General features: G+C 40.3%; 1 protein-coding gene across 1 annotated transcript in view; it reads left to right on the top strand.

Moving 5' to 3' along the window:
* The window catches only part of JARID2 (jumonji and AT-rich interaction domain containing 2), a 209,846-nt gene that overhangs the window by 109,276 nt on the left and 72,586 nt on the right, over positions 1-27,984 (top strand). The window contains exon 3 of the mRNA XM_057365340.1: positions 11,113-11,254. Within this exon, the coding sequence (XP_057221323.1) occupies positions 11,113-11,254 (142 nt within the window). The remainder of the gene's footprint in view (positions 1-11,112; positions 11,255-27,984) is intronic.

Raw genomic sequence — 27,984 nt, 5'->3', positions numbered from 1 at the left:
GCCTCTGGGTTTTAGCTGCACGTTTCTTCCTTTTCAGGCTCACAAGTATTCATTGTTACTGAGACATTGCATGCYTTTTATATTTCCCTTGTTGTTTTATTTGCACATTCATACATTGTATTTTCTTCCTATTAGCAGAATCTTCCTTGCTTCACTGTGTTTGCCTTCACCTTCTTTCTTGCTCCTTAGTTTATCCTCTGTGGAAACACAGTTGCTAATTTTTACTTTCTAGTGTAGAATAGCTGTTGTCTAGAGACATGCTCTTGGTGTAGCTTTCTTTCTCATGTTACTTAAAATACCAGAATGTCCTTCTTTAATTTTCTTTTTCATCTTTATTAATCTGTCTGGTCCCTAGGTGCCGAGGTACGGATATTTTTGAAGTGTGAATTTATTGTTCCTTTGTCCATCCACACCTAGTGGAAGCTTAACTCTGAAACAGGATGAGTCTAAAAGCATAGCCCTGTAGTGATGACATAGGGGGAAATAGCTTGACTGAAAAATGTGACTGCTGTGGTATATTACAGTTAAGGTGTCTTTGTAAAAGTGCTTCACAAGAGGGAGGAATTGCCCTTACTTGTTGACATACAGGTGACAAAGACCTGAAATARTGATTAGCTTGCTTTACTTAATTCTTATTTAGCAGTGCAGTCCATGCTCTCTCCCTCACATGGAGGTGTTTTTGAAGAACAAGGAAAAATATTTTGGAAACAGTCAGTAAATTTTCTCCAAACAGCTGTCAAATAGATAAAACAAAAAACATACAAACAAAAAGGTGGAAAGAACAAAAGGAAGAACAATATATTTTAAAATTATTTTTATTTTTCCCCACAGGCATTTTGCAGGTTTTCTTTACTCTCTCCTCCCATGGGGYGTCATCCCACTGGTTTTCTATTCAGCCATAAAATTCCCCAGAAAAGGCAGGATAAACAAGACATRATGATTTTGGCATAAAAACCAAAGAATAATTTATTTGTACATCATTGGTAATTTTGTTAATACATAAGACCTTAGACTTTTCTCTCTCAGTGGTTATGCTGATACGTCATTTGCTGATATCCTTGTACTAAATGGAGATAAATTACACTTTTATGGACCTGCTTGTGTCTGTAATTTTGAATAAAATGCAAKTTTAACTCTTGTTTTCACATTGCAAGTAATATTACCAGATGAGAGAAGGTGTCTTGTTGGACAGATAAAAATCAAAGGGCAATTTCCTCCTCAGGGAGAAATAAAGTCACTCTGTCCAATGCCAAAATCTGCCCAAGGCACTGACCACTGAGGGATGTTGGTATCACCAGCCCTGTGTCACATGCCGTGGTTACTGTCTGTACCCCTCCCTGTGTTTCACTGTGGAGGCTGATCTTATTACCTTTATTTTACAGGTGGGTGAGCTGAGGTGGCCTCTCCAGGAGTGCCTCTGGACACAGTCCAGGTCCCTGCATACTAACCAATCTCTTTCCGGTGTTAGTGTTCCTGTTTTTCTGCTGAAGGCTTCATGCCTTCTCCAACCACATATCTGAACAGCAAAGGACTGTGGCTGGCATTTGGAGTCCTCTTGCTACTCTGAAGCTTTCTGACTGCAGTCAGAGGAGGCTGTGGGACTGAGGTAGATTCAGGTTGTGTACAATAAACAGCGTGATTCTTTGACAAAGTACAGGAAGAGTACACGGTGTTCATTTCCACAGTGCTGAAAGGGAGTGTTTATGGTACCRTAAAATTGACTGTGTTTGTTTGTCAAAACTTAATGATCTTTACACAGCCTGGTACCTACTTACTGAAAACACTGCTGCTCTCCCCTTATCATAGAGCTCCAGGGGCAGTTGGTAGGAGCTTGATAGCACAATGGTACAATGTAACATATAGTGAGCAGCTGGTAGGGTGGTGACCATCAGCTCCCTTTCCTCCTCTCTCTTCTGCTTCATTCAGAACAGCTCGAGCTTGTGGGTTTATGGACAATTGTTCCTAGGGTTTCCTTTCCCCCAGCCTCCCCTCTGTAAAATTAAAGATAAAAATTGGAAAAATCCAAGGGTAGACATTTGTGATCTTTAGCYATGACTTAGTTGTGTGCATTTGTAAGAGGGGGATTTAAGAGMTATGTTTGTTCTCTCAGCTTTTTTATTGAGTGCTGCTATCTCCTTCACCAGTCAACGAACACGAGCCTTTCTGCTCAGCCTGCTTGATATGCCTGGTCCCTCCCTCATCCAGGCCACCCTATCCCAGAGCCCAGGCAATGGTCTCCATTCTGCCCTATGAAGTATAAGATGCCAGAAGGGGTCATGTGTTTACGTGGGGGAGTAAGGGGTTCAGAGTTTTCACTGTCTCCTTGAAAGTGGAGAGTGTCTTTAATCACAGAGAAGTATGTCTTTTTGAATACTTAAAAAAAACAAACCCAAACCCTAAAATAACAGAAGTGGAAACAGACTTCAGGTGAGGTTTTTGTCTATTTGTACGGTGCAGACATTGGCAGGCATTTTTTGAGTGCTTTATTGATTTCTTTTGTTTTAAATTTCTTTCAGATGCATATTTCATAAATCAAACTGATGCTTGATATATGTCATATGGCCTGGGGTGGTTTCCTGGCAGAATTAAATTAGGTTCATTTTTGACTCTAGTATTCTTGTTTCTATGAGTTTAATGCCACCCCAGCCTAAATCAAAACTCCCCCAAATGAAAATGAAACACCCTACAAAATGTTTAACTGGAACAACAGTACAGTTAATTTCAATTAACGCTGTTAATGAGTTAATGTCTATTAAGCAGGATGCAAAGTCACAAAATGTCTTTGGTTGCTTAACAGTGGTTTTGGATGGAGATATGATGGGAGTAAGGAGCTTCTTTCAACCTGTATTATTGAATCAATTTTCTTTGGTGATCTGATCTTCTGACAGGCTGACAAACACGTCTTGTGCTGTAATGTCATTCATGCTTGGCTTCCATAGTAATGATGTATATCTACATATAAAAACACTCTTCTAGTCATTTATGAAGACTGTACAAGCCATTTGCTAACAGTTTTTGGCATAATGGTACTGCTTKATACATATGCTCTGTTATGTACCATAATCAACCTAATGTCCAGTGGCTTGTCATCTGAAAAGCCCACGTAATGTTAATTACCATCATGGTGGCAGCWCGGAGCATCATGTGGCATAAATGATGATGGTTTCATGCTGTGGCTTTTTTTTTTAGAGACAGAAAGCTGTTGTGGTTTTGCATTACCAAATTAGATCAAAATAGCCTTTATGACAACAATCTTTAAAAAGGTGGACAGGGAGTTCATATCTCTTATCCCAGAGAAAAATATTGTGGTTTGTTTTGCTTTTAAATTATGTCACTATCATGAAAACCTCGTTCTTTAGTCTCTGAGACAACCAGAGCATGAAAATAGGMCTTATTTTTGAAGCATGTTGTCTGTTTAATATGTAATGTGATACCTTGTCATGCTGTGACAATGTGACAGATGGCATTTGCACTATAAAACTAAATTATCTTTTGTGCATAGCTATACAACAGCTAAATGCAGTAACTCAGTACAGTGTGCTGATTAATGCAGACTGCAGAGGTTTTRGAGATACCGGTGTGTTTAAACTTAGCATCAAATGATTAATGGTTTTATTTAACATGCCTACCAAGATTTTGATAGTGTTTCAGCACATAGTCTAGTGTGTAAGGGGTGGTTTTGGTTGAAGACAAATTTAGGATTACAGAGAATGCAATGTAGATTTGTATTGCWTTGCAGATGTTTATTACTTACAAAAAATAGTGAAAACTGTTCATTAATGATGCTATGCAAATAAACATGTATATAAAACTGTGGCTCATAAGAAGCTTCMACACCCTATAGTTCAAAATTGTTTGGGTTGGAAATGACCTCGAAAGATAATYGAGTCAAACAGTTAACCCCACACTGCCAAGTCCACCACTAAATCATGTTTGAAAGTGCTGCATATACACATCTTTTAAATACYTTCGGGGGTGCTGACTCAGGYACTTCCCTGGGCAGCCTGTTCCAGTACTTGACCTCCCCTTCTTTRAAGAACTTTTTCCAAATATCCAGTCTAAACATCCCCTGGCACAACTGAAAGCTATTTCGTTTTCTCATATTGTTTGTTCTGGGAGAATAGACCAACTCCCACCTGGCTATACCCTCCTTTCAGGGAGTTGTAAAGAGTGATGAGGTCCCTCCTGAGCTTCCTTTCCTCCAGGCTAAACAGCCCCAGCTCCCTCAGCTGCTCCTCACTGGACTTGTGCTCCAGACCCTTCTCCAGCTCCACTGCCCTTCTCTGGACACGCTCCAGAACCTCAATGTCTTGTGGCGAGGGGCCCAGAACAGAACRTATTTGATACGTGTGGCCTCACCAGTGCTGAATACAGGGGGACAACCCCTGCCCAGGTCCWGCTGGCCGCACTTGCTGAYMCAGGCCAGGATGCCTTTGCTCTTTGGGCCACCTGGGCACTGCTGGGTCATGTTCAGCCACTGTTGAGCAGCACCCCCAAGTCCTTTTCTGCTGGGCAGCTTTCCTGCCTCTACAGATCCCTCTGGAGCCTTTCTGCCCTCAGCAGATCAGTGCTCCTACCCAACTTGGTGTCAGCTGTGATCTGAGTGAGGATGTCCTCAATCCCGCTGTGCAGGTCATTGTTAAAGATGTTAAACAGGACTGGCCCCAGTGCTGAGCCCTGGGAACACCACGGGTGCCCAGCTGCCAACTGGATGTAACTCCATTCACCGCCACTCTCTGGGCCCAACCATAAACCAGTTTCTAACCCAGACAACAGCGCGCCCATCCAAGCCATGAGCAGCCAGTTTCTCCAGCAAAATGTGTGGGAAACAGTATTAAAGACTGTATCCTAAAGTCTAGCTAGGCAATATCTACGAGGTTGAGGTTTGAAGGAAAACAAGATGTAAAGGTGAACCACCAGTTTATTGCTGGTTTTGATTTTTATACAGAATGTGTGTGAGACATTTTGAGCCTGTGTGAAACCAAGGGCCAGAGTAAATATTTAAAGAGTTGAAATAGTATTTTTTCCCCTCTATATTTTAGGCATAGAATTCATGTTGGTGGTCTTCCACAGTGTAGTTATGCTCGAGAGTTTGTCTGTTTTCAGGTGGTACTAAACTGGTTAACTCTCAGACTTTATAGCACTGCATTTAAACCCTTTACTTTCTAATATTTGTATCAGTTCTCYTAAATGGGATGGTGCAAAAAGAAGAAAACAACTAATATTTTCTCACAAACCTTTTCTGTAGAACTGCCAGGACTGCACAGCTGAAGTTTGGACAGGCATGTTACTCCATGAGGGAGCGGAGCTTTAGCTCCAGGCCTATGTAACTATAATCCCTGCTATTTATTACATGCTCTCATAAGGAATATTGTCATCCTAGCACGGTGAGAATGCTGCCTTGAGTAAATCCCTTTTTTAACTTACTGTGACTGGTGTTTGTTTTGCTGCTTTCCCTGGAAACTGGACTTTTCTACCRGCTCAGAGCAGTTCAGCTTGCAGGGATCAGGGAGGAATGCAGGGAAAAGGCTGCTGGCGGGGAGACCAACCCAGAATCTTTTGGCAGTGGTAAGAGTGTCCCTGTGTAGTCAAGAAGCACCCAGGAGCAGAGCTACATATTACACATATTGTTGACTCCTGCAGGATGGCTCCCCTGGGCTGTGGASCCTCTGACATTATCCCATATAGAAAGCTGTGAATACAGTCATGTTGAAATTGTCTTTGTTTAGGTCATTTAATGGTTTTGATATCTTTGGCTTGTATCTGTGGGGTGTTGACTGCTGATTTTCCTAACATAATGGCTTTGTGGGTTGCCTCTGACTGTGAGAATTGACTGGAAATACAATTGAATGTATTTTTTTTTCCTAAGCTGCCTTAGGACTGGGAAACAGCGAGCTAAAATAGGTGTTGCTCTATTGTAAGAACATGGAAATATTCATGCTGAGATGCCTTGTTGGCATTAGAGTAAGTGATGTGGAAATAGTGTTTTGGAAACATTGTGAAAATCTCTTCACCCAACCACTTAGTTAACTAACCACATGATGCTGAAATTTGTTCAGATGCTCCCCTTAGGCTTCCTGATTATTCAGGAACTTTAATAATGAAGAACAAACGAATAATTGCAATCTCATCTATTTTTAAAACCAGCTAACTCCAAGCCCTCCCTTACATATTTTTCTGTCTTCTCATCTATTGCTGCTTTCTGCTCCTCTCTTCCTCCTCAGTTTTCCTTCTGTGTATTTATAGTYGACATCATGCAGGTATTGGGATTTTAGCATCACATCTGCAGATGCTCCCAAGACCYGTGCTGCGTGTACCTGTCAGTATTCTCTCTGACAGAGATGAGTTAGATGATGACTCTTCAGTTGTAGATGACTGCTAAAAGTGGGTGTGTATCACCAAAACCAGTAAGGTCAGCAAATGTGTACCAACRTAAATTAAGCTCTGCCTGTGCTGGGGTGGTTAAGTCTTGCTTGCCAGGMTCTTACGAGAAGCAATCCACCTGAATCAGCACAAGCCCTGTGTAATAAGCTAATTTAAGCAGATTTAACTGTTCTTTAAACAGTTTGTTTTGGTGAGAGGGATGTTCCAGTTGCTGGAGCAAGCCCCCTGCTCAGCTAACAACTGCAGCTGAGAAGCAAAGGGGGGTAGTGAGGTGCAGTGGGAGCAAGAGGGGGTAGTGAGGTGCAGTGGGAGCAAGAGGGAGCACGCTATGTGCAGGTTGTAAAGCCACAATATCCGTATTCTGTGTGGATCACCCATGAGRGTATGGCTCAGCTTTCATAGCAGAGCCCTTCCTGCGTGTGAAAAAACAAACAAACTTGTAGCCACAGCCAGATTCGAAAACATTCAGTGTGGAAGGCAAATAAACAGGAGGTGATAGAGGACTCTTTAATAATGTCTAGTATGCAGAAAGGGTTTTTGTGTTTTCTCTGACTTGTAACAGAGTGGATGAAAAAGTGACATTTGCTGCTTTTTCTCAATACTGATAAGTGGTGTGAGTTGTTTGTTTATTTTGTTTTGTTTTGTTTTGTTTTGAAGCTGCATGTATTGAAAACTGCAGTTTGGTATTGCAGCAATATTGGTATTTGTGRAAGTTTAAACACAAATTCAGCAAMACTGCAAATTTGACATTTATGTGATTAATACATATTTTAGAGAGGATGTTAAGATTTCCATAGTTTGGTTTTAAGCTACCCTCYTTATTATTAGGAATTAGTAATTGACCTTTCTCTGAAAGTGTCTAGTCTCGATCAGTTAGAGCCAGAACAGTGTATTTAAGGGATCATAGATGTCATTTGATAYGCGAATTCCTGTATTGTGACTTAATTAAATAATTCATTATTACTGACTTAATTAAGGCAGTGTTTATTCAGTGACTTTGAAGTGTTCAGTGTTTCAGTTCCTTTTAAACTTTGGCAGCAAATATGCACTGCTTCTCTGTATATATAAATTATTATTTCATGTAAGTAATTTTAATATATGAAATCCTACACTGACTTATAATGCAAGTTGCTGTACTTTCAAATTTAATTTTAATGAGGTTTTTTTTAAAAAAAAAAACATAATTTGACTTTTAAAACAAACACTTTCTGTTACAGGAAAAAAGTCTTCTTTTTATCAACCATGATTTATTCTGCCTAGTTATTCAAGTGTGGTGGTTGGTCATGAGTCCAGCTGCCAGGGGAGAAGGCAGTGAGAGCTAGGGCTGAGATGAGCCTCGTGGGCAAGGGGCAGGCACCCTCTGCCAGCACTCCAGCAGCTGAGGATGTCATGGGGGCTTCGACAGGAGTCAGGGCTCGCTGGCATCATGGTTCAGAGGCTGAAGGWCACAGCCATGGAAAAACAGTAGAGGAACTGTTTGTCCCTTTGATTTGATATGGCTCTTGAGAGCTTGCTGATTCCTTGACTGTTGGCTGGGTGCTCTGAAGTAGCCAGGATTAAAGAGACTATGGAAAAAGAGGGTTTTCTCACTCAGTTTATTTTTTTTCTTTCTTTATATATATATACACAACTGCAGTACTCAGTTTTTAAGAAACACAAATGCCTGTTGCTTCCTGTAGCATGGTTGGCCTCAGAGAGGCAAACCCACATGGGCTGATGTTCCTTAAGTGCACCAGCAGACCTGTGTGTCGTGTCCACTGTGCTGGTGCCAACTCATTAATMGTGATGGGAGTGCCTGATTATCACTTGGTAAAACTGTGGGATCCCATCCTGTCCTGGAGCCTCTAGACCTTTCATAGCTCCCAACTGATGCTTAAGGAATGTGACTTACTGCAATTAAGAGATAGCAGAAATGGCATTTGAAGGAAAAGGTATCTGGGGGCAAGCTGAATGCATTTGGTATAAAAAATGATCGAGTGGCAATAAACTTTATAATGGCCTGCTTCAGCATGTGCTTTCTCTCCAGTGCTTGAAAGGAGGCTTTGGACTATAGCTGTCTGTGCCTGTCATCGCTTCTAAGTGGATTTTGCAATTATGCTGGCTCTGAAAACCTGTAGAACGTGACACCCATTCCCACTATTTATCAGTAGCTCTCATTTGTAGTTTTATGCCTCTCTTTTAGGGCACTTGTTTTAGTTGGTTCCAGCAGGCGATAGCTAACTTCAGTTATTGCCAATATTACTGSATCTTGGAATGGTGCTGGTTATGATGAATAATGGTAGGCAAACCGATACTTTTTTCCTTGAGGGGCACAAATCATTTTTGTCTCCCAGGTGAGCTGATGGTTTGGCAGGGTGAAAGGATGAATAAAAATTGCCTTCCAAGTGCGTGCAAGCTGACAGCCCAAAAGATGATTTTCTTGACTCGTGTACTTCAGGTCCCTGGGTTTTATATGTGGCAAGTCTCCAGAACAAATATTGTTTTTGGAAAACCTAACCAAATTCCGCCATAAGAGTTAAGTTACTGAGTGTCAGGCCTCAAATGATATGCTTGATTTAGACTTCTCTGGAGTTCAAAAATTGTAAATTTTATCAGCAGTGGTTTCATGGAAAAATGCAAAGCAAAAGCTGAAACTTTTATAAGAATAAACTTAGGCACTAGGGCTTTTAGAGGGGGGTGAGTTCAGCATAGAAATATAATCTGGTCTTTTTTCAAAGTTTGCCTTTATTTCCTTGGGAATGCTTTGAAGGGACACTGTCAGCCTGCGTCATATCATTGTGTTGTTACATTACRAACTCTTTCATAGTATCGTGTGCTGACTCTGAAATTTACTTGTTGGGTCGCMGTTTGAGAGCCCTTTCATGGAAAGGAAATTTCAAAAGGAAGTCAACAAAACGGGGAGAGAAAATGTAAATTGGGTCATTTTACTKCTCCCTGATAGTTTTAAGCTGGCTAGAAGAGACAATTTAATGCAAAAATTGGTGTGTAGTTTCAACTTTTGCTCTGTGGGCTCTGTATTMGGAGAAAAAATTCAGCTACCAGTTTACTGACTCTTCCCCTGGGGGAAAAAAAAATTCCACGTTTCAGCTTTGTAGATGACATTTTAAGAACAGAACATGCAAAAATTGCAGCATGTGACCACCATATAGCAGCTTTTGGCTCCCAAGTCAAGAGAAATTTGGTGTAGTTCAGAATGAATATGAGCAAACTTTGGGAAAAGGAGAGAGAGATATGACACAGGCTTTCGATTAGGCTGTTTACAAATGGGCAATCAGAGCAATTAGATTGGAATTGGTAAGGTTTAGAGMCCTGGCAGTTGTAATGCCCAAGTGAGCAGTAAATAAATGGCGTTTTGGGGAAGGAGCATTTGGCTGCAGCTRTGGCCAAGGTGTTCCCATGCGTAGAGAGAGCAGCTCACTGGAGGAGGTGTCTTTGCTCTGGCTCTGATTATGCTTTGGTGTCTTTTCAGAGCTGAGCTTGGTTAAATGCTTGGTTATGCARTGAGTAAGTGCATTGATAGTGCTGGAAATAGAGGTCTGAAATGGTATGACACTGATGCAGTGCTGGTGGAAATTCCTGAAGTGCAGTTCTTAGTGGTTTGAATTTATTAGTCTGATCAGCCTTCCTGSCTGGCTCATCTTGGAAGAGATGCCACATTTTCTTTTCTAAGGTGCAATTATAGAAAGGGAGACTGAAATGCCTAAGGAAGGGAGGGAAGTTCTACCAGCATTTCCCTGAGGAAATACAGCCACGGAACAAAGCTTTGTTATGCCATTTGTAAAACTATTTGGGTGGAGAAATGAGAAGGCATTCTCCTGGATAAAATTGCAGCTCCTCTGGAAATAAGCTCTTAAAACATCAAGTAAATAGTGAGCTAATAAAATTGTTTCCTCCCTCTCATCCCAGAGCCTGCAGAAGAATATGTTGCTATTTTTATTCTTCCTTAAGTTTGAGCAGTTTCATTGCCYGTCTGCTGTTGTTTGTAAGAGTCATATTATGTTGTAGGTACTTGATGGCATAGAATATACAATATTTGTTAAACTTTATGCTTACAAAGGTCCAGTGCTGTCTTCCATCTGTGTGACTCTGCTTGCTGTATTATTGCTCCAGGAGAGAAAAGGCACAAAAGGGAAGGAAGCTATGGTCTGTGTACCTTTGCTGTTCTCTGTACTTCTTCTGACATCTGGAGTTTCTGTAGATGAGTGACACTTGGCCAGCAGAATGAGTGTCAGGAAATAGACATTTGATGTTCACTTCTTTGGCACTTAGGATTTTTTTAATATCTCATAAATTGCAGTAGTTGGAAGCACCAGAATGAAGAGCAAGATGATATAAAATTGGGCCAAATGGCAGCTTAATTTTATATCAATCCACAGATAAGTGCAAAAGGCTCTCATCTGTGTCAGTCAATAGGGATTCTCTAGGACAAGGATGAGTTTGAGTAAACCATGTCTCTTTTTGAATGTGACAAGCATATAAACACTGTTGCAAACACCCATAGTGTAGTTATTGGAGATTGGGGTCTTAGAGTTAACCAAATCAGGAGCAGTTCGGCTGGCAAATTTTTATTGAAGTACCTCTGTGCAAAATCAGTGTTATCAGTCTGTCTTTTTGCAAGACAGTTGCTTTGGGCATTAGCTCTTTATTTTAAGTGTCACATGTGAATTTCTATAAAATCACGGGTAATGCAGGTTTTCAATATTGTGTACTGCTTTGTCAATTTTGCAGGACTTCTCACTAATGGCCAATCTAAAGGATTAGGACCAGGATCAGAACAGCTGGAGAATGAGAAGGACGATGCATCGCAAGTGTCCTCAACAAGCAATGATGTTAGTTCTTCAGATTTTGAAGAAGGGCCCTTGAGGAAAAGGTCAGTAATATCTTATGATTAAAGTAGAGCCTTTCTGCTTTGTCTCTTTTGTCCTAGAGTGTTGTGTTTATGTTACCAGTTGGGGATGGTTGCACATAATGCCCTACCATAAACAGACTTTCCAGTGCGGATACCAAAGATACAGCAAATTTGCTTCACCCTTTATAGGGTATAGATGGTTCTTGTTATTGTTTTGGAAAGCATGGAAGACTAGCTGTTATTTTGCWGGTAGGTGAATGCTAATTTAAATGCCTTAAGACTCCCTCCCCTCTTGCTCTCCCTCCTCCTCCCTTGCCTTTGGCCTGTCAGGACATGTCAATATGCATGTTGTTTAATTTCAAGGAAAGCATCACTAAATTAGTTAGTGTAACTGTTGTTACTTTTAATTTTCGGTGAATGAAACCATGTGAAGTTAATAGATACAAAAGCACAAAATAGATGCTTCTGAGAAGAGGGAACTGCACAGTGAGGCAGTCTGGCGGGTATCGGTTGCAAAGGACTACTTTAAGATACTGCTGCAGAAAGCAGACTTCTCTTTCCTAGAAGTCATTGAATGTACAAAATGTGGGTTAAAATCATAGACGTCAAGCCAATCTAGTATAGAAAATATGCTGAGAATGCAGGGGGCTGGGAGTCGTCCTCTCTGCAAAATAAGAACGAAAACAGACTGTGCAAAAATGCCACTTAGAAGAGAGAAWCAGAAATGCTTTCTCAACCTTTCTCCTCCACACTTCTCTCATCTTAGTACCAAGCCAGAAGGAACCATGTAGTTATAATAATAACAGTTCACTGAGAAGTGTGATGGGGTGAGGAGACTGGTGCTTTTCAGGACACCCTCCTGTTCGTGTTACAGTGTTTCCCATCCCTGGTCCCCACAATCTTTTCTATGCACTCAAGCAACAGACTCAAACTCTAGCTTATATGCCCACTTAGCTCATCAGGCATAGCAGAGTCATATTTGCATTGTCTTCCACAATGGTAGAAATTGTGTATGGCTTATTGCGTCCTACCACTGGTCAGGGCAAAGATATTTGAGTGTTGGTTTTGGGCTTTATGAGATACAACAGAGGATTGAAAATTATTTCTGCTGAGCTATTTAGGTGACATCTACTGTTGGTGTTATCCTAGGAGACCATGGTCATTATTTCATGGCCACTGTTTTTTGCACGTTATGTTAATGAATTTCTGCTTCCATCAGCACTTCGTTTGTCCCCTCGTTCCTGAGCTGTGCTGGCATATTGGCTCTCAGGGTCACACCATGAGATTCAAGAAGCTGGTTAGGATCAAAAATAATAATAATGATAAGATAAATTGAGGCTTTTTGCCAGGTTTCTTCATTGTTAACCTGCATGAGATTTTTATCTCTTGTCCAGGGTATGGTTGTAGGAGCAGCTGCCAGTGCACCCAAAGGGACATCCCCTTCCTCTCTTGGGGCTGGCAAGGGGCAGGTGGGCTTGTCCCTTATGCTGTACCCGCTTTTGGTGCCCTGCACAGTCCAGCTTCAGAAATGAATGGGATTTCTACATCACCAGTCTCCTGAAACTACACTAGAATATTCCGGGTGAAAAATTTTTGAAAGAGTATTTGGTAGGTCTGGGCTGAGGGAATTCAGATGCTTGAGAGGCAGCTAGGTGGTTCAGGCAAAATAACATGGAGCTAAGTACTTTTGGTACTTTCCAGATTAAAAACAACAACAACAACAAAACAAAAAAAAACCAAAACAAAAACAAACACCAGAAAACAACAAAACCAAACCCAGAAAACCAAAAACAGCCCAAACACAGACCCAAGATGAAAACCTTTTCTGGCTTTCATGAAAGGCAAGGTATCATTTTAGTACTTCAGGCAAGGTATCATTTCACTACTTCTTCAAGCATCATGAACTGTCGAAATAATATTGCAATTGTTACTTCAGTTGCTGCGAAGGAGGCTGTTCTTGTTTTGTTTCCGTTTACACCCAACACAGACTTTAACCTATTTTTTTTCCTCCTTGAGCTTCCTCTTTGCACCTTTTCTGGGTTCCTTCTCTTAAGCTGTTCCGAAGCATGTTGAGTGTTTTTATGTCATCTTCTTGTTTCCTCTTAGGCTTTTTGTTTAGTTTAGCTGAATATGCAATGTTTCCTTAATCCAGGTCATCTTGCAATTCTAGAAAGAATTGTRTCAGGAATATTGGGTAAACAAAGGACATTGGGTTAACTAATAACGTTCTTGTAATAAAATACACCTTTAAAGCCTGTAGCTTTAGCAATGTACTCTGAACCAATCATTATGTGTAAGTTACTATTTATTTCTTTATAACTTGGGTTTTTTKGGGACTTTCTTTTTACTGCATGGCAGGAGTGGTATTTTGGAAACTTGTAACTGTCATCTTCTAGAGGAATAGATCACCTGTATTTCACACTCGTGATGGAAACAAAAAACATGCTAAGCAAAGAAGCATAGTAAATAAAGGAAACTTACAAAGGGCTCCAGTTTCTTTAGTGGTTTAAGACTGGTTTGACCTTTCAGTTCCTCAGTGTAATGGCAGGCTGGTACTGTGGAGGCGGTCTTTTCCCAGTTTCTTCTTACCACCTCTTCCAGCCTCTGTGTCTGGCAGTCTTCTGGCCYCCTGTTTGTCAGTTCAGGGACTAATCTAATCTGGCAGCATTTCCTCCCCCTGCCTAGAGCAGGTGACACTATATGAAGGGAACAGAGATTCATGCATGTGTGCAACATGTGTGTGTTTTTAGTTTGCATTTGTAGTTGATCCAAACTCTTCAAGTTTCAGAGACAATTTGCACGAGAGCCTAGATGAACAGCAATTGTAAATTCTTATAGCAAACTGAATGGAGGGTGAATTTGCTAGCAGTTTGCATTGTCTTGTGGTCTCACAACCATCCCTGGCATAAATCTTCCTTGGGTCAAAACTAGGTAGTGGATGCTCCCAGTGAGTTACTGGACTTAACCCTAGATAAGTAAGTGCTTGTAGGTATCTCTGGGGGTGGTAAATCCCTACCAGCCTGGCTGCTGACCAATGAAGAAATCAGTGACAGATATTTTTATTTCACATATATATGCCAAACATAATAACAGTAGAACTTCCACCCGAGCACAGCTTAAGGTTTATCACATCTCTTTATTTTCTGGTTTCAGCCCCTTTTCTAGTAACATAGCTTGATTAAAGATGCATAAAGAGCATTGTGGTGGAAGGGAAGAAACTGCTATTATAGTGAAAGTGTGCAGATTTATTAGAATACTGCAGATTTTATTTGGAAACTCACCTAGATACTTTGTTTGATGGAGCAAGATTTTTGAATGCAGTGGCTTGTCACTGTTAGTCTTCAAATGGTTCCAACTAGTCAGTGTGTAATCAGTAATGGTAACACCTTTTCTCTCTGGGGATTGGAGGAAGCTTCTTACACAACCAGGTTTGCATCTGATGCAAAAATTCCCATCTCAGTTTCGTTTTACAGGYATCATTTTATATTGCAACAGTATTCTGGATCAGTTCTAAAAGCTTGCAGCTTGCTTTTTGTGGTGCTGCAGATTTGAGCTGGTGGTGATAGGGAGGAAAAGGAGTKCATGTATAGCTTTGCCCCTTCACAGCCTCCAAATAAGTCCAAAAACTGTAAGTCCTTCTTACAGAGAAAATAGAGTTTGGGGAGGAGTGGCAGTGGCAGTGGTGGCAAGCTCAGTACTTCAAAACACTTAGATTTGTTTGACTGTACATTGAAAAGGATGGAAAACACTCGCTTTGCTCTGAGCTATGTGTATTACTAATGATGAGGTCTGAGGTGAAGCAGTGGGATAATCCTATGTAGTAAATACTATCAGCCAGGAGAGCTGAAAAGTGCCAGCATTATTCTCATGTGGCAAAAGCTAAGCATTTAAATGTCACACTGAATCTGTTGGGCAATGGGTTGCTGTCTGYTTGCCATGTAAATCAGAGAAGTTGCTGGTTTGTTCAATGCTTTGGGGAGATGAACAAAACTGTTGGTATATGGGCTTGATAAACTCTCAGATCAGGTGGTCCTTACCGTGTCAAGATCGTACATTTTTCAAAACCTATGGACAAAAGGTTGTTGCTGGAGGAGAAGTGTAGCTTCCATGTAGCTGCATGTTTCTGTTGTGAATCTCCAGTTCCCAGCTATGATTCTCAGTTGAGAAAATCAATAGGTAACTGGCCAAAGGTCTYTGGTCTCTGTGTTGGATGCTCGTACATTTTTATGGGCAACTCTAAGACTACAACCACTGGCAATTAATAACAATGTGCAGAGACAGCTGTATGCTTTCCAGCAACAAGTTGCTCACCTTACCCAGGAAAAGACGTGCAGAGCAGACTTGATGTAACAGTATGTTGATATTCGATGATAATACGCTTCTGCTTGCTTCCTGTTACTGATCAGGTGGCCACTCATTTACGTGGCCTTCTTCCCAGAAATTCACACAGGGAATTTCCAAATGCATTTATCCTTCATTGTAAAATTGTGTTAATAGAGGGCTGTGAGAAGTGGGAGGAGGCTGACTGATTTAGATAACTATTAAGCCATAAATTTGTGATTAAAAAAAATTATTGTTAGAATACTCTCTCTGTTAAGAGAAAAAAAAGACATTGGCTTAGTTTAGGAAAAAATCAGGGCTGGAGAAGTTTCCTCTCTTGCAGTAGCAGCAGAGTGGATGGACATTGCCTGCTGGGGCGAGGATGTGCACAGCTCCTGGGAGAAGACACTTTGTCCAGTTCTGCTGCAGGGAAGGTTGTTGGCTGCAGGAGAAAGGAGCAACCCACTGGGGAGCAGTAGCGTTTTAAGCTGCCACAGCTAGATTGGCCAGAAATTGCTTATTAGGAACCTTCTGAGGCCTTTAATTAATACAGCAGCTTTCTGCTAACGGTCTCAAGCATATGACAGTCAGAAGTGTGATTGTGCACTACAGCAAGGCCAGCCCATGGGATGTGCTCCTGCTCCTTGCCTCATGCTGGCTCCCTGCTGCCTGCTCCTTTTTCCTGTTTGTCTTTTTAAAATTTCATTTTTAGATGCCAGTTTAACTCCCTGAACTGGCTCATTGTGGAGCAACATGAGGGTTAAGGTTTGTTAAATGAAGAGGTGGGAGTATGTGGCCAAGGAGGGGGAGAGAAGCATGCTGATCTCCCTTGGCTGGTGGCTGCACAGCTGCTAGGCTGGCAGAGCTGTTTTGCGCCCTCAGCACAAAAAAAAGCCAGTCAAGGGTAAGCAAGCTTTTGCATATTAGGCAAGCTGCTAATTAAAGTGGTTTGTTTTAGTGATATATCCTTTTCAACTTGATTGGCAAAAGACTTTCCTGCAGTAGAGCTGTCAAAAGGTTGAGGACACTGGGGGTCGGGGGCAGGGGTTTCCCGCTTTTTTTTTTTTTCCTTTTTGTCAAATTGTTTTTATAGTTGATAATGAACAGTGTCTTTAGCACTAGACTTAACACCTTTCATGCAACATGTAAAACAAGGTCAGTCCTGTTCCCACATTTGTAAGTTTTTGAGGGATTTCTGCTTGGTATTGTAGGTGATGGAGAGCAGTGTATTATGACTCGGGTGTGAAAGCAAGAGACTGCTCGTAATATCCAAGTGTTTTTCCAGGACCTTTTTAGTGAATAGTCTTTTCACTAATTGGTGCACTGTATAATGTATTTGTGTTCAGCTGTTGSCTGCTACAACACAATGTAAGCCCACTTACGAACCAGGTGCTTCTGTTATTTTTTTCTAATTTCAGTAGGCAGTGCAAATCTGCACTAGCTGTTTGCTTATGAAGAACTACATTAATCCACAATAAAACCAAAATGGCAAGAAGATTTAGGTATAATAAATTTTTTAACACCTCCTTCCTCCCCTCTCCCCTGAAAATGCTGATATGGTAGGAAACATTTTTAGTGCTGCACATTTATATTTAAATAACAAGCCTTATAAACAAAGCAATATTAATCTATTGGAGTGGATTTGCAGAGGAATGGTAAAAAGACAGGTCATTACCTGCAAGTCAAGAAGATCATTGTATGTCGTTTGAAAAGGAAGAAATCGGATTATGAACATTCTTTTAGTATTGTCATAGGGAACAAACAGAAGTTGTGACACAAATTCTTCTATCTTCTATGCAAAGATATAGCAAGGTACAATAATCTGGGAATGCTTGAACTTTGTGGGTAGGCAGCTATGTAAACAACTTGTTTGAGCAGTGATTTAATAATTACGTAGGTATGATTTATAGTAAGCTGAGAAGTGTTATGCCGTGTCCAATTCACTGTTCTCACCTGCCACCCTCTTTTTAGAAGTCAGAGTTGCAGGGAAAGGTCTTCATGACCTTGAATTTGGACTCATTTGATCCCTTCTTTGAGGGATCAAAGAAGCTTCCAAACCAGACRGGATAGGTGCAGTTGTTTCTGTCGTTCTGTGTATGGCAAACACTCCTTCAGCTGCCTGATAACCCACCCCTAGCTGTGATTCACATAATTCATGTCTCACCCCTGTCTATGACAGGCCAGATGTCGATTGCTTTAATACCAGGGAGAGGTAGCTCTAAACTGATGTAGGAAATAGTTAAGAAAGACACTATTTTCAAGCAAATTTGTGCCTGTATAAGACCCTAGCCTGATGTTTGGGCTAACATAACTCTTCACTACATCTGGTRTGTTGTCCTATGTGCTGTGCAAAGATAATGATATTCAAAAAAGAGAACGCCATTCCAGTATTTTAAAGTGGAAGTGTGCCCTAATATATTGAGCTTTAACAATATTCATGGTAAGTTGTTTTGTGTTGTTTTGGCTTGGGGTTTGTTGGTTTGTGGTTTTTTTTTTTGTTTGTTTGTTTTGTTTGTTTGTTTGCTTTTTTCAAATCATTATAAATATTTGAAGATTGTATTCATACTGTATGCTGGTTTGGCATACACTGAATTATAGAAAATCCTGTTCTSTATTTATTCCTGTGACTGATCTGGACAATGTGTGAATGATAGGAATATATTCTCAACATGTTCCTTGCCAAGGACAGTGGGCTACTGTCCATTCTCCAAAACTGATAGCATTGTGGGTATTTAGTGTTGTTGTGGGTTAGATCAAGATTCCAGGTAAGGGTGTGGGTCTTGAGCCTCCCAGATGCATGACAGAGCCTTGGAGTGGTGTGAATACCGCTTGGAATAGGTCAGTCTGTGTCAATAGCATCACAGTTTGGGCTTGTGAGAGTTTTCTAAGTCTGAACTGAATCTGAAAAGTACAGATCTCCATATTGTAGGTATCTCTTCTAGAATCKTCTCAGGTCTCTTGTGTTGATAAAAAATCACAGAAATTTTGCATATATCACCTAGTTTATGCTGGTATAATGCTTTTTTCTTTCTCTTTTTCCATAGTTGCATTCAGTAGCACAGAATTTCCTGAGGGAAGCTAATTGGCTTTTTCTTCTTAACCTGAACATTTGTGTATTTAGTTTTTTAGCCGTATGTTTATTGTTAAATAATTTGTATAGTATCAGCCATGTCATCATTATGTTTTGATTTTATGCTTTTTTTTCCTTTKTTTTTTTTCTCTTGTTATTTGTTCTTAGCTCTGATTAAATAAACTAAAGCTTAAGAGACCCGTGGCCATGTGGAAAATTATTTGGAAGTTTCTTTTTTTTTTTTTTTTTTCCCCAGTTATATTACAGTTTGTGTTCTTTGGTAGCATCCTTCTTTCAGCTTTCAGACAATTTCTCCCCTGAGTTTCATAGTTGTAGTTACTATGGAGATGGCTGTCCACTCTTCCTCTTCTCCTCCCTTGCCCTCTTCGTTTCCTGGAGCTCCTGCAGCTGTTATTTATCTTTTCAATAAAGTAAGTGGACTTCGTACAGACTCATTTCTAATATCTCTTCTGTTACAACATGTAATTTGCCTGTAATGTTTTCACTTTCATGAAATCCTGTAGGTATTCGTTTAAATGGACAAAAAATTTGGGATATGAGTAGAGAGTGAGGAGTTCCCTAGTTAAAAGGGTCGCTCCTGGAGCTATTATCTGATTTGATCTTTCTTCACAGTAGAAGAGCTGTTCATTGAAGTCAYAATTCTGTAAAATGAATTAACTGGTAACATGTGTGTGTATGTATGCTGAGTGTCAAGGACAGCTTTTAGAATTTATTTATTTTAAATGGCAGCTTTTGGAATTTAATATAAACATATTCTGATGCAAGTTAAAATTTCTCGGGTGAAGAAATRAAAACTTGAGACAACACATCGTTAGCCTTTTAAGTCTGAGAGACTTTTCTTTGCACCTCATCATAATTTTGATAGCTYTTTATATACAGCTTTATAAATTCCAGCTTTTACAGAGAAACACAGATGTTTGGGTAGTGAGCTATTTTGCAAGAGATATTTTCCTTTGCATGTGTGCTGYTGTATTTCTAAACCCCTTCTCTTGGGGGTGCGTTGTTTTACTTGGTGTCAGCGGTTTGCTATCATATCTTTGCTGAATGAAACGCACTCTCCAACCAATAAGTTCTATCACAACTGCCTGTCTGAGCAGACATCCCATCTGGAAATCTCTTTTCATTCATGTTTCTTGTGGTAGCTGCATCTTCAGAGGTTTTTCCCCCTTTCTTTAGAGACATCTTGCCCTTGGTGATGATTAATTATACTGTTTTCCTTTGGCCTCTTGAGCACTGTGCACTGTCACCTGTGGCTTTGCACAATCAGAAGCCTACTGAGAAAACCCTCTGTTTTACAACCTAAAAACCCTACCCTGGGCTGTTGGTCAGATAATGCAAATCTCTTTCCTTCCCATTGAGAGTGTTGGGTCGAAATTGCAGCCTAAACGCCCACTCTGCAGCCAAGTGATCAAAAGTGATAAGGAGGCGTGGCCTTCCCCTTACCCCTTTTGTGCTGGTTTTGACACCACGTTTTTCACCAAACTAGGTGTGGCACAATTTCTAAGACYCTCACTTCTATGTCCCTAGGCCTATGAAATCCTCTCATTAYCTGAAAATTAGATTTAAAGTTTGCCACCTGGCCAAARCTAAGGTCAGTGATTTTCTGCTGGGTCAGTGGAACTGGTATTGCACAGATCCCCTGGGTACCACAGGGAATACAGCAGGGTGGCTTAGGGAGAAAAGATGAACAGGAGCAACATCAGTCCCCCTGGGAGGTGGCTGGGTGCCCTATCAGCTCACCCCTCCAGGATAACATTGCTCCCAGTTTTATTCTAAGCAAGCAAACAGTGCCATCTCCTTTGGTCAGTCCTGTTCCTCGTGAGGCAAGGGAGAGACTCTGAAACACTTTCCTTTTTGTCTCCTGTGCTCTTCTGTTACGCTTTAGATTATTCCTGGCCCGCTGGCAATTTGTTCTGCAAGTTGTCAAGCAAAATGTGCATTTTGAAATAAATTACTCTAAAATTTTAATCAACTCTTTTTTTAGAAAGGAGTCTTATGTTTTTCTTTTGCATACGTCTAGTTTGCTGTTAAAGTAAGCAGCTGGGACTTTCTTGATTACTTCTAYCTTTAGTGACATCTTCTTTACACCTGCACATTGAAAATCATGACGTTAWCTAACAGAGACTGAGAAATCTTTCAGCCTCCCCGATTCTTAGGTCAGARGCCTGAAATCAAGCTGGCCTTCTAATTGCAATATCTTGCTGTACATGGACTTTTTATGTTTGTCTTACACTAGAAAAATTGACCACTATTGATTTTCCTTGAAAACTAGTTCATCCCACCTGGTTAATTCCTAGCAGAAAGAAGACAAACTAGCTGTGACACAATTTCTGAGACCCTCGCTTCTATGTTCCTAGACCTATGAAATCCTCTCATTACCTGAAAATTAGATTTAAAGTATTAATTAATACCTAGACAAACTTACCTTGCAATCAAGGTTTGATTTTTACTCATTTTATTTMATTTCTGTTACATAGAAATCCTGCTGTTAAATGAGCTTTTGATACATGTGCTGTATGCCATCCCAGATTAAGAGTATTTAATTATTTCCAGTTTCCAGATGGACTGCAAAATAAACTTTAAAGGTGAATCAGATGAAAAATGGAAAAAGACAGAAGATAGCATTTGAGTAAAGGTCACACTATCCTTATCAGAAGAATCAATTGAAGGAATTCAGAAAAAAATACCCGCATGAAAAAGTTTGGTTTTTCTTTGAAGCATATAAACAAACTACTAAACACCCTACTAAAACATAAATTCAAACATTTATTCTTTTGGGCAGTGCAATTATCTCTATGCAGCCTAGCTACCAGGTACCCTTGTGTTCTTGCTCTGTTGCAATGCTGGCCTTGAACAGCACAGAATAGCTGTATGTCTCTTCYGTCTTCCAAGTTTAATTGGCAGAGTTTTAATCAGTTAAAGATTGGAGTAATAATTGTKTATTGTTTTCAAGGGCAAAGTATAAGTAAATTACATTATTTATATCTGTTTTGTATATGTGTCTATTTTTGGCTTTATTGTTCTTCCTTTTTCTAATATTAAATTAACATAGATATTCATAAATAAACAAAAAATAAATTATCTCCCCGAAGGAGGATATTGAGAGTGCGTTATCAGCACAACTGCATTCAAATCCATTTTTAAGTAACAAGAGTTAATTTCTGGATCCACTGAAAGTGCTTATTTATTATTGATTTCAGTGGATTGGACATTTTCCTAAGATGTTAGCAGGCTGAAGCATGCTGTAAATTAAGTGCCTCTGGTTTTGACTGCAYTTGGAGTAGCCCTTCAAAGAATGTTGTTTATTTTCCTTTTCAATTATCTTACTCTGTGTATGCCTGCTGGAGTTCTAGACCACAGAATGAGCCATCAGAATGGGATGCTGTGTACCCTGTGCCGTGTATTTCCCCAGACTCTTACATGGCTTGTGTCAGCTTGCTGCCTCTGCTCAAGGTGGTCAGTGTGAAGTCTGAGGAATTGTTTATTGACTGGATGGCTGCCAACCTGGGTTTTATACTTGTTTTATACTTCTGATGATTTTAGTGGCGAAGAAAGGCATCCTCTTCACCCACAGGATTGTTCGTTTGAAGCCTTCTGCACAAAGTCTGCAGTGGAGGTCCTGCATTGCTTTGTTTGCCCTGAAGCTGGAGCTGTGCAGGGTTACTAATTCAGTGGGACYACAAAGAATATGTGCCATTCATAGTAAAAATGGAATAATCTCTCCTTTACRTTTTTTCCCAGTGTTATGGGGCAATTCAATGAAAACAGCTCAGTTTAAAGAAGTGCGCCATTGTATCCTGGGCCACACTGTGTTCCTCTTATTTCAAGTCCGAGAAACTTTACAATATGGAACTTAACTGCAAAATATGATCATTATTTTCAGTTTAGTTGCATCTTCTTGAGCACTGGTTTCCACCCCCTTACTTGGAAGCTGCCCAGTTTCTGGAAATTTAACTGCTTTAGCTGTTTGGTGTGGGGATGTGCGTGCGTGTGTGTGTGATTCCATGGYGTTACCTGCTGTCTCCAGTTCAAGGCTTCAGATTGATTTGCTTCTCTTTTATGTTTTTACGTGCCATTCAAARCCCTCTGCCAGCCTGGGGATGCAGCTGTATGCTAATTTCCCAGTTTCAACAAAACACTYATAGGTCACTGCCAAAATACTTGGTCTTCGTGATGCAGAGGAAGGAAGTTTCTGGGCTGGGATGGGTGAGAAAGGCAGGTCTGGGCCTGTTGCTGTTTCTTGTTTCTTCTCACCTCTGGGAGATGAAGATCCTTTTCCTGAGACAGAACTCTGATACTAGAAATGCAGCTCTACCACATCATTATTTCTAATTTTTAACATGAAAAAGGCAAGTTGGAAGGGAATTTGTTACAACTTCTTGTTACTGTGTCTTCTAAAAGGAAGTGTGAATATAATCTTCACATACCATATCTTCATATAATGATTTTTAAAGGCCCTTTGGTCTGAAGTAGTGTTTGACATGAAGACAGGCAACAGTATTTCAGCATCTGGGCAGATTTCCAGACCCTGATAGGATGCACTTATTCTGACCTATCCTTTCCTCTGGGTGTTCTTTTTCCCCAAGACTTCTCACTGCTCAGGGGACATGTCTTTTAGAGCTTGACATTCCCAGCTTAAAAAGCAAATTTACAAAAACTCCTTTAAAATGATTGTATGTAATAAGTGGAGGCTGGAGGACACACACACATTCAGGAATATTTTTTCCCTGTTGCAAATAGAAGAATATCCTGTTGAGTTAGATACTTTTCTTTGGGGGAGGGTGAAATTATGGGCGGCATTCTAGCAAGGTGCTTGAAGAAAGTAGATCAAGAAGGCAGGTGCTGAAGATGTAGGGCAGTGGTATTCATGATTCCAAATAAAGTATAGGAAGAAGAAAGTAATTTCTTGCCTTCCTGGACACCCCACACCCCTCCCACCCCCAGTAACTAATAAGGGTAGCAGAGTTCCTTTTTCCTTTTCTCACTTTGGTTCATTTTTTTAACRTAGTGTGAAGAATGTTTTGCTCTTCTGAGGTAACCTCTTCTGATGGTTTGCAATTTTTTGTAGGAAAAGCACTGAACCCTTTAGTCCTTAAAACAGAAATCAATTTTCTGTTTGTGCTCTTCTCTGTACTTCTTTAATGATCATTAGTCAGTCCAGGATGCATGAATTAGTTGTTGACTTTTCTGCTTTGTTTTCTTCCTTGTTTGTTCCTTACTCTGCTGTTTCTTTGGACCATCCCAACCTTTTCTACTAAAGTGTTTTTCTGCTGAGTTTTGTTCAACAGAATCTGCGTGTTTTCTCAAAATGAGCCTTAATGAAAACAAATGTTTACGGCATTCCCTGAGCATTAGGTGAGCTGCTATCTTTAATTACGACGGGCTTGGAGTCGGAGGAGGAAATGCACTTATTGGTAACAAAGGGCCCTAGGACTGTTTGTGCTTGGCTCATTCATCTCTCTCTGCTTTGCAGACAAGTGAGACTTTCTGAGCATTTGAATACAGTTTATTCTATAAATTAAAAAAGAACAAAACAAAACCTGTCTCTTACATTGCTTAAATACCTATTAAGCCCATGAACAGAATACTAATTTCAGTGGTTCTGTATAATGAGCTCTAAATTTCTGAGTCATGTCGGCCATGGAACCTCTTAACGAGGACGTGGAAAACCCCACAAAAAAAAAACGAATGTCAGTCTCAGTTCCTTAATTATTTTAATGAGTGTAGAAATGAAAAGCTCCAAAGCATTGTGTCACAGTGGTTATTTTCCAGATTGAATATAACAGGGAGGATTTAAGAAGATTTTCAGCTGCGTTACTGGGGCGGATGAAACACAGAGCAAGAAGGTCTGAGCACTGGCAATACTCAATGCCAGCAGCACACCTCATCAGCTGACAAGTCCCTGAAAGTTCTTCAGTGGGATGAGATATGAGATTAGATGGGGTTTTGTGTTTCTTTTCCTTTTGCCCTCCCCTGCCTCCGTATGAATGCCAGCCCATATAAATCAGTGGTGCTTAGCTGGTGCAGAAAGTGGATGTCGCAGTGCAGAGCTGTGCTGTACCAGCTTGATAGGAAGGCAGAAGTGATATCTGAGGTGCATATGTGAGAGTCCTTTTCCTCTGCATGGGTGTTGCTTTGAGTTCCTGTGGATTTTCATGAGGCAATGCAGTGATGTTGGGCACTACCTGCACTTCAAAACATGTGTGTTACTTGAATGTCCTTTATTTTTCCTTTTAATACCCCTACAAGTAGTTTTTTTTCTTCTGCACAGTCGCTGTAGAAGAGGCTGCTGAGTGCACAGTGACAGCTTGTACGCTCCCTGTGCATCACAGAAAGTGCTCTGCTCATTCCTCTGGAAAATGTTGTTATATAATGCAGCACTGTGCTTTGCTGTGTCTGCTGGGGGATCACCCTCTGTTAGGAGGTCTGCATTGTCGAGTTGGGTGTTTTAAGGATAGAATTCAGCATTACTTAATGATACGTGAAATGTAACTCAGTGCATTTATCACTGCTTTAAATTTTCTGGCCTCACACAATGAACATCCCACAGTGCGAGGGATTCATTTTCTCCTTAGACTGTATTATTTGTATTACTGGCAAATGTGCTTATTTATACTAGAGAGAGAAAAATAAAGGCAGGGAACCTTGAGAAATGCCAGCTAATAAAAAATAAGACAGTTGTGTTTTCTAATAAACAATGAACATCGTAAAACTGGTGATGCTACAGGCATCTTGTGTTATTGATGAAAACAAACTGCTTACTGACATCTGCAGCAACCAGCCCTTGAGTGGTGGCATCCCAGAGCCCCCCAGTGCCATGTGTTAGGCAGAATTGCTGGAATTCACACTGTGAGACATTCAGGTTTTGAAGGAGTTTGATTTGTTTGGTTTTCCCCCTTGAGTTTTTATTTTCTTCCAGATTTATATTTCTTATACAATAAGAAATATAAATAAGATAAATAGAGTAAGTAATATAAATAGGAATAAGGGAATAGCTTCTCTTGGAGATGGTATGAAAAGCTGTAGGTATTTCTTTCGGACAGCTGATTACTTTAGCCRCCTAAAATCCCCCTTGTTAACAGTTACAGTCCATCAGTACAGCTCTGGAATAGCATTTCACATGCTGTAGACTCTTCACTGCTTCTCTTRAAGAATTCCTTCACTCTGCTGCATCCCACCACATGACACAGTGAATGTCCTCTGCTTGACAAACAAATTCACTTGAGTACTGCAGCTTCTGCATCAAGTTGCTCTTAGCATGAGGAATCTTTGGTTCAGCACAGGTAGCTGCTGTAACCCTGCTGTATTATGAAGCTGATAATTAAATKTTCCTATTTATAGTGCTACTTGTACAGTATTTGTAGACTGATAGGCTTTTTTTTTTYCCCAGGAGCTGTTTCTGACATTCTGTAGATTGAGGTGCCATAGCTTTTATTTGTATTTCTTGTCTAGAAGCGTATGAGTTGAAGGAGTGCAGAGTACCACCTTGTTCTGCAGTAGAATTCAAATKATTTAAATAATGATAAACCCTAACTTCTGATGTTTCTTATTTTCATGGCATCTGTCTAGATGGGGGAGATTGGTGTTCTGGGTCATCTGTTGCTGTTCCAAAGACAATGCCTTGAGCATGATGTGGAATGCAGAATGCTGAAACCTTGCCAAGAAATATTTTTAGAGAATTCCATGTTACCTGCTGAGAGAGGGGTGTCAAGGAAGAGCTGCCCTGACTTTTTGCTTGTCCCCTGTGACYCAGGGAACCTTATGGCCACTTTGATGGGGATTCACAGTACAGATCATCTCTGCTGCTCTTGGCTTGAAGAAGATGATGTAGCTMACTGTMCTTATTCCCCTCACCCCCCATTTTCCCTCTAAAACCTCCTTTCTTAAGGGAAATGATTGTATGTAATAATTGGCTGCTAAATCCTTCTAAAAGAACTGCTCAGTAAAACTGWGTAGTCATTAATTTGACACTCCAGTGCTGGGCTAATATGGGAGATACAGCAGCTGCTTTGGTTTGCATCTGCACTTTAAGGGTGTTGGCATTCCACTGGTTTCTTTTGGATTTAGAAAATCTTCCTTAAAAGGCCAGAGCTGGAAATAGTCTGAAACTCTCAGTTCCCTCAGAATCATGTTTTGTAGGTATTAYGGTGTTTGGCTCACCGATTTTGGTAGGATGGCTTCCTAAATCTGGAGGAGTGTTTAGTTTTGATTCTTGATTGCTTTTAAAACTTTTCTTTCCCCTTGGGGAAGGAAAAAAGTATGTAAAATGCAGTTAATTATGACAGTTTATTATCTCATTAAATTATGAAATACCTTCTGCTAAGCTTATTATAGTAATTAAAAATCAGCTATTCATATTTCTGATGTTTGTCTCCAATCATGGCTTTTCACTGCAGATAACATACATATGTATATGTGCATGTGTGTGCATGTAKATGCGTGTATAAAACATTGAATGAGTAAAATGTACCAATCCTGTTTAATTTTATTTAGCTTTAAGCATTGTGAGCCACATCAGTCATGTCAGGCTGGCTAAGGTCACGCAATGGCTGTGAAGAGAGATTCTGTTAGTGACCCAGTTATTTCTAGTGTAGCTTCAGATCTTGCAGATTTATGTAACAGTGATGCATGGAGGAGCTGGAACACTTTTGAAGCTGCCTGGCTCTTGAGGATTCCTTTGTGGATAGGGAGAGAGCCCTGGTGAATGCACAGAAATATGGATTAGCATGTTTGGCAAAATTCAGATGATGAACTCTGTGTGAGACCACAACCTCTGTTGTGGTTTTAGTACTGCCCATACAGTAGAGTGAAGCTGGAGTTACTACCTTTTCCAAAGTATAGAATTTGAATATTTGGAGTGCAATTGCAGCTTAAATTTCTTCTAAAGGCAAAATCTGCCTCTGTCTGCAGTAGAAAATGACCAGGGAAGTTAGCAGGAAATAATCAGGTTGTGGGGTAGGTGGGCTGGAATCTGGTATAGCTTTAAAAGGGATTTTGGATTTACTGATCCAAAATCATTCAAGTCTTAGTGGTGGTGCTTTGCTGAGATTTTTAGACGGCTTATGTTAAGATAAATTAAGATGCAGCTTTTAAATTAATGAAGTTAAACTGGCACAAGAGGCTATATGGACAGGCTGTCTTTTTGATTTATCTGTCAACAAGGCACTGGTTTAACCTACTCTTAACCCATAACAGTCCACGTGGATTTGAACTGATTTAACAAAACTTAAATTAAATTGGGGCAGTCTTGTGTTGCCAGCGAGGCCTCAGGAGAAGCATCTCTAGTTCTGCCTTTTGGCATTGTCTTCCCTTGGTAATGGTGTGATAAAAGATGCATTTA

This window comes from Malurus melanocephalus, unplaced genomic scaffold, assembly GCF_030028575.1.
Source record: "Malurus melanocephalus ecotype Western Australia unplaced genomic scaffold, MMel_1.1 scaffold_51, whole genome shotgun sequence".
Taxonomy (NCBI): domain Eukaryota; kingdom Metazoa; phylum Chordata; class Aves; order Passeriformes; family Maluridae; genus Malurus; species Malurus melanocephalus.
The sequence above is the reverse complement of the archived record's forward strand: the minus strand, read 5'-3'. Positions and strand labels throughout refer to the sequence as shown.